The 11490-nt window shown below is 39.4% G+C and overlaps 1 protein-coding gene across 3 annotated transcripts; it reads left to right on the top strand.

The window, feature by feature from the left end:
- The first annotated feature begins 894 nt into the window (after nucleotides 1–894).
- Nucleotides 895–10955, top strand: ccp110 (centriolar coiled-coil protein 110). Of its 3 annotated transcripts, XM_016674025.1 has the most exons (15): nucleotides 895–1107; nucleotides 2292–2499; nucleotides 3448–3576; nucleotides 4275–5049; nucleotides 5134–5424; nucleotides 5565–5686; nucleotides 6098–6275; nucleotides 6387–6496; nucleotides 7027–7143; nucleotides 7246–7347; nucleotides 7425–7541; nucleotides 7681–7754; nucleotides 7932–7997; nucleotides 8116–8175; nucleotides 9004–10955. In XM_016674025.1, the coding sequence occupies exons 2-15, from the start codon at nucleotides 2338–2340 to the stop codon at nucleotides 9077–9079; spliced, it is 2379 nt and encodes a 792-aa protein (XP_016529511.1). In that variant the 5' UTR covers nucleotides 895–1107; nucleotides 2292–2337; the 3' UTR covers nucleotides 9080–10955. The 3 variants fall into 3 exon arrangements, with proteins under 3 accessions (XP_016529511.1, XP_007557363.1, XP_007557362.1); XM_007557301.2 differs by having other exon boundaries at nucleotides 2331–2499; nucleotides 4275–5424; XM_007557300.2 differs by having other exon boundaries at nucleotides 4275–5424.
- The last annotated feature ends 535 nt before the right edge of the window (nucleotides 10956–11490 follow it).

Genomic DNA, 11490 nt, shown 5'->3' with positions numbered 1-11490 from the left:
GTATTTTGTTGCATTTTGTTTGTCTGTTAGTGAATGTCTTTGTACCATGTTGCACATTGTGGAAATAGGTTCTCTTATATCATGCAACATAACAAGAAGAACATCTAAAATATTTAGGAGGAGACTGTGAAAATATCATTTTCACCTTTCTTATGGGTCAAAGACAACTTTTTTCTCTTGCTTTCATAAAAAATTAATTGCGATTCCAGTGCTTTTAGTTGTGAAATACTAGACATTTTGCATGACTTGCAAAAATGTTGAATTATTTATTTTTTTAAAAACACAACATTGTTTTTCAAAAGCAAAAAAGCACAGTGGACCTTACAGCACACTCCACACTAATAGGCACCTTACATAAATGAAACATTTAGAGAGATTCAGGAAAAAACCCCCATTGTTTTCATGCTCTGTATAATTCTTGAGGCTAAACTTTTCTAAATTATATTAGTTTAGTAAATGTACACAATATGTTTACTTTTATGTTGTATGCAAATTCTGATTTCTTTGGGATGAAAATATGACACAACATACCAAATTTCTCTTATTCTCACTTTACTTGTTCTCTTGTCACAGTAGACAAGGGAACAAGCATATAAGCAAAGAGAAAATAAATAAAAAAACACCAACAGAGCCTCTCAAAAATGCACACGTCTTATAAAATGTCAAGTTTTTGTGATGTTAAAAGGAGACCATTATGAATCATTAAAAAAAAATCGACAAATAATGTGATATTTGTTCTTTTTAATTAAATGAAAATGATTGAATCTGTTCAAGGTTTTCATTACACAAGGTTTTACTACTTTCTGTTATGCTAAAACAGAAATTTCATGACGTACATAATGTGTTAACATACTAAGAAATATGTTTAGCAACGACTGGACTGTTCGGCGCGTGCTCCCGTTGCTAGGAGGCGCTGTTGGAGCCCGGAAGGGTTGGAAAGCGATCATGACCGCGATGATGGTCAAACCGTGATTAGGAGCACAGACGCTAAACCATGCTGCTTAAACCTCCCATATTTAGCATCTCCGCGAGATTATTCTGCATGTAAGACTGCCCGTCGGGGCAAAACGACAGAAGATAGTCGACTGTTTCCCGTCTAAACCGCAGGTATGGCTACTCGCTGTTTATCTGCTGTCATTCTATGTGGCACATCTGGATTAAAAGGTCTCTAACGCTTCAGAAGATATCCGTGGTGATGTTTGAATTACAGTGAACAAATTCGGTTAAGCATGCTCTAAAACAGCGCGGGGCCAAAAGGAAACCATCCCCCCCCATGCTGTGCTGTGATGGGCTGCATGAATCTGTGTGGTAGTCAGAGGTTACAGCTTTATAAAGACGTTGTCTTTAACTTAAGCGTAATACCTACAAAGGTTATGTTCCATGGAAAAAAAAAGAAAAAAAATCTTTGTGCCAATTGTCTTACGCCGTAAATCTGTATGGACTACACTGTTCTCATAATTGCTGACAGATATTCCAAAAATACACCGCATTGATTTGACACACAATCCCATCTGCATTTTTCACAAGCACCGGAAAAGGAAACGAGTCATCAGCTAAGTCCTTCAGAAAAGAATGGCAGGAATGTGATGAGACAACATGAGAGCAAACAGAGCTTCATTGTTACAGGGGACTTCTACTCTCCTGATTACATTATATAGTGCCATTAAAAATGTTGACACCCCCTTTTCACAAACATGTATTAATTGGACATTTTATGTGATAAACCAGCACAAATTGGTGCATTACTGAAACGGGGAGTGGGAAAGGATATCTGGTTTTCATATGGTTTGTTGCCTGCACAACTAATAGATCAGGTGGGAAATTTTGTTGTCGAATTGTTCTACCTGAGCTGTGGATCTCTGGAGCTCCTGCAGTTACCTTGGGCTTATTGGATGCTTCTTTAATAAAAACTTCTTCTTCTGTCATTTTAGTTTGAAGTAGGTTTGCAGCAGGTCTACTTTTTCTTGTTTCAAGTGATGCTTGTTTTAAAATATAATTCTGCCTTAAACCTCCCCAAAACGCCATCTCTGGCCTCCATGACACTAAATACAAATGCAGATTTTTATTTGCCCAAAACCTCGGAAACTATATATATCTTCTTCTTCCTTTTTCCAGTCATGCACTACTTCACGTTGGCCTATTGCATAAGATCCAAGCAGAATATGCTGACTTTTGAAGTCATGTGTGGCAAATATGTGAAAATGATTCTTTATAGTCTAAGTGTACAGTAAACCAAAGGGTTCACAAACTTTTTTGTAATTCCAAGTTTTTATTTGATTTGATTTAAACAGCTGGGTGACAAGGCTACATGGTGTGTGTTTCCTGCCCAGAGAGTGGATGTGTGGTCGTCCAGGGATGGAGAGCTATGAGGAGTTCTGTATGCGGAGTTTGGCCATGCTGCAGGAGGGGAAACTCAAGAAGAAGACATGTGAGCCGCTATGTTCCCTGAAAACAGGCTCTGTCATCCGCTTTCATGGGAGACCTATACTTTTGCCTTTGGTAAGCAAGCCAGAGTTGTGAAATAATGAGCTTTTTTATTAGTCCAAAACAGAACCCATATCTAATGATTCGATATGTAATCAATGTTTGCGAGTTCCAGTTCCAATGGGAAGTTTATTTTATGCTTTATATACATGAATATCATATTTATTTGTGGCTTTTATCAAGTTGTTTGACTACTTGTTTTCAGGGTGGAATCAACACAACTTCAATGCATTTTATAAAACAAAGAATCTTTTCTATTTCATTTCAAATTTTTATAGAATGGAATAGAAATATCCTTTGTTTTCTTTTCTCAGTGGGGAAATTCAAGCGTAACAGCATCTAAGAGACAGTCAAAATGGAAGCATGCATCTTCACACAAAGATAAGAACAAAAAATAAGACATTTTATTGTAAGGTGTATAAAAATATACTCCTGCATTTCTTTGCAAGACCTTGAGAATCTAACATTTCTGTAAAACGTGGTAATTCATCACTTCAAAGCCTGTTTTGGCTCATCGTTTGGCTTCCCTTAATACAGAAAGCATGAGTCCAGTTTGTCGCTTTAAAAACAACATTCCATTTAAGGTATTCCACTGTTTGAACCTTTGATTTTCTTGCTAAAAGAAGTCAGGAGTTCTCACATAAGACGAGTCTAATTACGTCAGCAGTTGGCACAGAAAATAGATAAAAGGTAATCGATGAGGAGCTGAATCAGGCCTGATTGAAAAACCCATTTGTTCCTCACTGCTGACAAAAAGTGTTCAGGAATCATCCCATTTCAGGAACTCTTTCCCCGGATCTCACAGAAAGAATCTTAAGATTTTTAACTCCAAAAATGTAAAAAAAACAAACAAAAAAAACCCCATTTTGGTAAAGACTTTAACTAATTCTTTATCTGTGTGGACACCGTCAGAGTTTGTGAATCACCTTAACAGAAGATAAAAAGATGAACTTTTTCTTTCAGCTGCGTGCAGAGCAGCACACAGCTATGCATGGCTACAGACAGAGGGCGATCCAGCTGGAGCAGAACAGAGAGAACCTGCAGAGAAACAAGCTTATGGCCCGAGTTCAAGTCATTCTGGACCACGTACAGGTCAGTCTACAATGCATCTTCCTAGACACATAAGTTGATATGAAGAAAATGTTGCGCTGGCAAAATAAAGATTCCTGTGAAAGCAAATTAGTCAAACACAATCTGAAGATTAAAGTCATAAATGTTTATGACAGCGAGGAAAGAAAACAGAGGAATGTTTTCCTCCATATAAAGATTTCATATTCGTGCCTCAAGTGTAAAAATAGGTGCATCTGTGCAAGGATGTGGCACAAAAACTAAATTACACATTGCCCTAAAATCTCTGGTGACATTTGCAGAGTTAAATACAGAGTGCCTGATTTAAAATCTGCCCCAGAGAGCTGAGATATTTTTATCTGATTAAAGCCATGTTTTGTCAACTCATTTTGTAAAAAAATGTCGCTCTCTTGCAAATCTGACAAACTGGGACAAACATAAAACATGGGGATGTTTATTTAAAAACGGGGGGAATGACGATACATTTTGGATCCATTTAAAGAAACAAGGTATCTGAATTAGAAAAAACTCCATAATAAATTTATTAACATTTTATTTTATTTGATTATTCTAGCCTAAAAAATTAATAGTACAACCAGATCAATAAAGATTCAACGTTGAAGACATTCAAACCTGTTCTGAGTGCATTTAAACTTTTAACAAGTTTGTATACAGTATTCCCTCTACTTGAAAAGCTTTTTGTCTGTGTATTTTCTCTTCAGGTGCAAGATGTGCCACATGAGAAAAACATAAAGCCCCCAGTTTGTAAATCTGCGACTGTCAGCGGCTACACTTTGGTCACTGACTCACCTGGGCTTCCCAAAGTTCCTGAATTTAGGCCAAACGTAGTAGAGCCACCTTCTCATCCTAGCTCTGAGACGCCCATTGTTAATGGATACAAAGAAGAGAAGGACTTAAAAGTCGAGAATGAAGAGAGAAGTGAAGAGGAAGAGGAGGATGATGAGGACATAAGCTTGGACAGCCTCCTTAAGAGATCGAGGGAGTACGTGCAACGGGAGCAGAATCAGCAGAGACCAGCAGAGATGGTTGACCCGATCAGCAAGGTTCCCCCAGCAGAGAGTGTTTCTTTCGAACAGCAGCAGAGGTGTAGCCCCATCAGGGACTCTGGTATTGAGTTTGGATTCAGTCTGCACCACAGCCCGGTTGGCCCAACTCCAATGCAGCAGCAGCCTCCGTATGACCCCAGTCCCCAAAAGTCTGTCCCCCTCTCACCGGTCAAACCAGAACGATATGCTCACCTCCCTAGCCCGGAGTCCAGCGTCAGCCCCCGACCTTGTAGGCGCAAACCACGGCCAGTTTCTACAGGGAACATCCACATCTCGTTTCCTATTGCCCCTGCAGACCTAATCGCTCGAAGCCCAGGGAGGGTAGAGGATGGCGCTGGACGGGTGGACTGGTCAGAGGTTCTCTCGGCTGGTTCCATCTGCAACTGGGGCGTAGAGAGGAGGGATAGCAGCCGTCGGTCCAGTCACTGCGGTACCAGTCCAGTGCAAGAGAAAAACAGCCCCGTGAGTTCCTCTGTACCCAGCGCCATGACACACCACGATCATCTGTCTTTAGGATTTCGCCGGCGCTGCCACACACTGGACAGCCAGCTAAATACCTTCCAGTCTGGAGCTGAGCAGGTTGACCGGAGCCAGGAAAGGCTCCCTCGCTTCATGGCAGGTGTTACGTGGCTTGCTCCAAGTAGGCGCACCCCTGCTGCCCCTTTGAACCAATCATACAAGGTAGAAAGCCCTTCTGCGTGTGTGCTGAGGCCCCGTGGGACTCCAGACGAGTCCCCGGTTCCAAACAACAGCAAGAAAACACCAGTTGTCCTGAGAAATGCTACTGAGTTACAAGTCAAGTCAGGTGACTTTATTTATTGAGTATTTTATTTCTGAATTGTTTTTTCCTACTCGGGTATCACCTTTCCTCCAAGTTCAATTCTTCCTTTTATTCTAAAGTGGAGTTAGAGGATTTTGCTTGTATCTTTGTTTGGAAACACACAGAGGAGACACAGTGGCGAGCCCAGGCTCTGGAAGATATGCAAAGGCGTTTAGAGGAGGAACATGCCCTGCAGATGTCCATCCTTCTAGCTGAGCAGGAAAAGGAGCAACAGCGCCTCCATCTGGTGAGAACAAAGTGTAAAAGAAGTACTTTTAGTAATGCAGTGATCTTTTTATCTTTTATTTTGTTGCTCCTCAAGATGCAAAGGCTAAATAAGCTAAACTCTGATAGAAAAGTTATTTCATTTCATTTGGTCAAAAATAAGCCAAAACCATTAGAATTAATTGAAAAACACATTTTAAATATGTCACTCTGCGAGTAATGGATATATATCACTTTTTATTACTGAATCTATACCAACATATTTAATTCACTGAGATTCAACTATTTGAGATACCTACAAAAAGTTTAATTTTGCCAGAACACACAGGAAACTAGTTCAGATTGTATTTTTAAGCCATAACCTGAGTTCACTGTCTTGTCTGTGTGTCTTGTTCAATGCAGAGAGCTTTTATTTTTTTTCTCTGACGTCCAGGAGCTCGAGGAGACGGAGAGAAGACTGAAGAAGCACGAGTGTGAGAGGCCAAGAAGTGGGGACACGTTTGACTGGAGCTACAGGTCTGTGAGTGGCAGCTGTCCCATTATGAGCCCCTCCTGTCCTGGACTGAGCCCCATTCACACGTCATCAGAGCGACCGTCTGGGCACACCTTAGGTACCAGTTCATTCATTGGTGTCTTGTTATTTTAAAACATTCTGCTGCAGGTAATCGTTTTAAGCTGTATAGTTTTTTTTCTTAAAAGTACATTGTTTGATGTTCTTCCAGGTTTTCCCAGTGCGGTTCCTGCTAGTGTGATGACCCCCCCTGTCCAGCCTGCTGCTTACCTGTGGGGCTCTTCAAGGACAGCAAACAAATCCCGAGCGAGGCTAAGTCTGGTCAGCATAAACATGCTTCCTCCACACTGAATGAGTGCAACCTAGTAATTCAAGATGCTGACATGGGCATGTTACCCTCTATAAATTCAGTCACTCCCAGTTATATTTGCTTAAACAAACTAAATGAAAAATCTAGAAACTGGAAAATGATGTGATTTTTAAATTAAACTATTGTAGGAACCCTCACCCCCTGATGCATTTGTACTAGTTAACTCAAAATGATCAGGTTGGGCTCAAAATTGATGAAACCACAACTGTCCGAAGTGACTTTCACTGGTGCATAAACAAAAGTAACTTCTGTTTCAAATTTACATTGATGTTAATGCACTATTTGCATCTCCACATATGCAATTCAGTTCATTTTACAGATCGGTCACATCTTTGGCATTGATAGCTGGTTTTGTCCATTGTCTATGTTCTGTTTGATATTTTTGGTTTAATTTGATTTGAAAACAGCATGTTTTCAGTGGAACTTGTCCATCTTTATGACCCCCCCCCCACCTCTCTTTGTGAACTCGTTTGGTTTGCAGGTTCTAACAGCAGAGCATCAGAAGGCTTTTTGTCAAATTGGCGCCATGATTCGTGGCTTCCTCACACGCAGGCTGCTCAAAACAGAGAAGCTGAAACAGCTGTGTCAAACCGTTGCGGTAAGATCGCATCCAGACGAAAAGGACTTCACAAATGAAAACATTAAAACTTTTCAAAATATCAACTAGGCAAAAAAATACTTTTGTAAATCTCTACCTTAGGATACGCGAGAATTCATTCAGTCATTTGAGACTGAAGCTGCACAGAAGAGAGGACCCTACACTTCACAAGATCTCTCCCTGCAGGAGAGAGTCAGAGCTCAGGTATGTGATATTACTGTGTGCAGCCAGCAGAGGTCCCCCTTGCCTTTTGTGTTTCTATTTGCACATTTGTCCTTCAGCTACGTGCAGCCCTGTATGACATCCATGAGATCTTCTTTGAAATACCTTTGAGGGACCGACTGGCCCTTCTGCAGCAGGACAGGGAGCTGCGTGCAGAGAGGAAGCTTCGAGATCTGGTAATCTGACAATACTGGCCGAGTATCACATAGAAAAATAAAGCAGAGGAAGATATTAATTAGGGAGAATATTTTCTGATTTCTGTCTAGCTCCACATTTAGATTTAGATTTCATTCTAAATCTGGATCTCCCCTGCAGGAGAAAGCAAAGACCCCCAAAGACAGAGTGTCTCTCTCTGCTGCTACACAAAGGTCTCTGGACAGGAAGAAGAAGTACGGAAAAACACACATTCATTTATTCCTTACGGAAAAATGTAAAGTTACTTTCATTCATCAGTAAGGAAAGGCAGAGTGTCTCTTAGGATTTTCCTCCCAACATTCCTTACTGTTGTCAGGAGGATTTCAGATGACTAGCTCTGTTTTTGTTCTTTACGTTTGGCGATTGTTCAGGGTCAGCGAATCGCCAGCGGCGGCCAGAAAGGCGCAGCATAAGCCAAAAAGCCCAACCACCAACAGGTTACTGATATTTATTTTCCTTTTACACTTTCTTTGACATCATGTTCTCAGGGTTTGTGTCGTTTATCCTTAATCTTTTTCAGATTTTCTTGAGATTTCTGTTTTGTTTGTTTTCCAGAGTTCAGAAGCCAAGTCAGGGCCAGACTTCCTCTACTCCAGGCCAGCTGAACCGTCAGGGGTGACTTTTCTACCTTTTATGTTTTTTTGTTTTAAACCTGTAAAGTGCTTTAAATCACATAAACATTTTTATTTTTTTATTTTTAATTTACTTTTTTCCATTATGGATTTATTGATTGATTAGTTTATTGCTGTTACTGAGATTAATTTAATCCATTCAAACTTGACTCAGCATATCTGTTTTAACCTAAATCAGAGTTTTTGATGCATTTTACTGTTAGTTTACATACTTTCTTTTGTTACACATCATTTCTGAGGTAATTCTTAAGGTTTGTTTATTTTATGTGCTATAGTATTACTCCAGAAATGTTGCTCACAGTCAGAGACTTGCAAGAGTTTTTGTATGCATTGTACTTTTTCCCAATTTGTTCACGTTGCTAAAGCAAACTTTAATATATATTATTGGAATTTTATGTGTTAAATTATCACAAGAAATGTGATATCACCAATGTACTGTATACTGGTAATTGTGAAGTGGAAGAAACAAGATGCATGACTTTTAAAATGTATTAATAAAATCCTAAAACCTGTGACACACATTTGTGTTCACTCAGCATGTGGAACCACATTTCTCTGCGATTGCAACTGCAGCTTTTAAGGAATATGTCACATCTGAAATGTTAACCAATAGTATATTGAATGGAGAGTATCTTTGAACAGCAATGTTCAGGTCTGGCTGAATGTTTAGAGTTGTCCTTTTCTCTGCGTGCTCAATGGACTAGATCGAACCTTGACTTGTATAGAAAGAAAGAGAAATCCTTGAGCATTTTGATTCCAGAGGAAGTCAATGCTTTTACTATAAGGACTGACGGTGTCTGTTTGTCCCCAGGAGCTGGTACAGAAAGACTCCAGAAGAGAGAGTGAGGCGCTTGGACACCATAAAGAAGCAGCACTCTTTGGGTTAACAAACACCTGACGATAATGCCTGACGATCTGCTAACTTGAATTTTTAAAATATTTTATTAGATATCCTGTACTACTGTCCGCGCTGCTAAGTTTCACTCCCATCTGTGTTCGCCATCTCACTGTAATGCCCACTTGTAATACAATCTTATTGTTCAAATTTGTTGTTAACTGCTGAAGTTGTGTCTGTATTTTTTTTTCTTCCAACAAATGATTGTATAACAAGAATGTAATGTGTGTTGAGGAATTTTATAAGCAGGCTAGTATTTAAGAAAGAGAGAGGCAGCTGCTCAATGGCTGAAAGTAAGTCAGAGCCAAAACACAATAAGTTAGAAATGTATCTGTGCCTGAGAACTACACCTTGCTGCCAGCATGTTTATTCTCTATTATCTCCTGTGATCATAAACACTAAGTGCTCGTGGTGGTAAGATTTTTTTTTCTAGAATTATCAGTTTCATGATAATATAGTTGTCTTAAGAGTTGTAGTACACAGAGCCTTGCAAATTCATTCATACTTTGTGACTTTACCAGTATTCACCTTATAGCCACAGGCTGAAATGTTTGTATTGGGGTTTTACTTGATAGGCTGACAAAAAGTGGTGCGTAATTGTGAAATTACGAAATAATTTAGCGGTTTTGAAAAATCTTTTTAAAAGCATCTCCATTCTCTCAATAACTTTGACCAGTTCTCCCACCCCCGCCAAAGAAAACATCCCCACAGCATAGTCTAGTTATTCATTAGTCTTGTTGTTTTTTGGGTTTTTATTTAGGCCAAAGAGTTGTAAGAGCCCGGTTAACATTTGACCAGAGCAACTACTCCCACTGTGTTCCCTACTTGGCTTATGTAAACCCATGTTTTTTTTTTTTTTATTTCAATAGTGGATTTCTTTTGGCCTCTCTAGTTTTTGTGGAGTGCACAACTAATAGTTGTCCTGTAAGTGTACTCCTCCAGATGAGCTGTGGATCTGTGCAGCTCCTCCAGAGTCACTATGAGCCTCCTGGGTTCTTTTAGTATTGCTCTCCTTGCCTGATCTGCAGATTTCTCCCACTCTCTTCATTTTTAGATGACGGATTGAACAATTCTCCACGAAATGGAGATAATGCTAAGATACTGTTCTTCAGATAATGGCCCTCCAGTGTTCTTCAACAAACATCTGAGGCCTTCACAGAACAGCTGGATTTCTACCAAAACAGGTTGACTTGTTTTCACTATATGCGAATTCCAAATGCAGTTTGTTGTGGGGAATTTTATTTTGGTCTTGGAGTGAAGAGTAAAACGAGTGGAATACAAATTCACATTGTTCTATATAAATAATTTGAATTTAATCAATGCAGAAGAACTTGTAATAGAGTAGGTGAAATGAAAGAAAAGAAAAAATTGGGGAACTTGGATATTTAGCCAGGGTTCAACCTGGCTTTAGAAGTAAGGAGATGTCGACAAACAAGTATTATTGGAGGAGAACGATGCAAGTATAGAACGAGAAGATTTCACACGTCATCTTTGTCCCAAAATGTAAATGTTTTATAAGTCTGTTTACAGTAAAAGTTGAACACTGTATTTCATTTTTCTTTCACTCAATAATTTTGCACTAATTTATGTTTGTCACATAAAATCTCAGTAAAATACCGAAATGTGTGTTTTCCCACGTGTGAAAGTGTGACATGAATAATTTTGCAAGGCACTGTCCACGTGTGTTTAATTAACGGATTTGTTGAAGGGCTTTGAGTAACTTTCTGTGCTTTCTGAGCTAATGGTGCTGAGTGTACTCTGAGACAGTTCTGTGTGTTTCGCTGCTTATCTCAAAGTTTACACTGCTGTGGTATTTTAATGTAATTTCACATGGAAATGCACAATAAAAGCTTTTTTTTTTTCTTCTCTAAAAATGACTTAGGAAGAGATTAGATGAGACTAAGAATGAAGGTAAACATAACTGATAGGTGTTTTCTGAACCTACATAGAAAAGAAAGAACCACAGACAACGTAAGTGAGTTTTTACCAAGCTTTCATGAAAGGAGAAGACGCAGCGGACCGCTCCAGCGAGCTGCCCACCGCGCGTTCTGATAACGTCCAGTTAGAGCTTGTCTATTACTTTCAGAGAAGGGAGAGATAAAGAGAAGAGGCGAAAGGCAAGCAAGTTTTGTCTATAAGTTCTACACACAGGTCATCTAGTCCTTTCCCTTGGGAGCGATTAGTTATCTTGCAGCAGAGACAGAGTGGGTCAAAAATCTTCAACACAGCAGTCTAAAGTTTTAACACAGACACAGTGAGAGGCCAACACTTCTAAATGACAATCACAATAATGTATAGTAATATAAGACTGCTATGGTAAGATCAATAATCTATACACATGTAAGAATGATAACACATTATAGTTCCAACAATAACTTTTTACAGTCATACGACTACAGCTTG

The sequence above is a fragment of the Poecilia formosa genome, unplaced genomic scaffold (genome assembly GCF_000485575.1).
Source record: "Poecilia formosa unplaced genomic scaffold, Poecilia_formosa-5.1.2 Scaffold88, whole genome shotgun sequence".
In the NCBI taxonomy this organism is placed as follows: domain Eukaryota; kingdom Metazoa; phylum Chordata; class Actinopteri; order Cyprinodontiformes; family Poeciliidae; genus Poecilia; species Poecilia formosa.
This window is presented reverse-complemented; position numbering and strand designations above follow the sequence as displayed.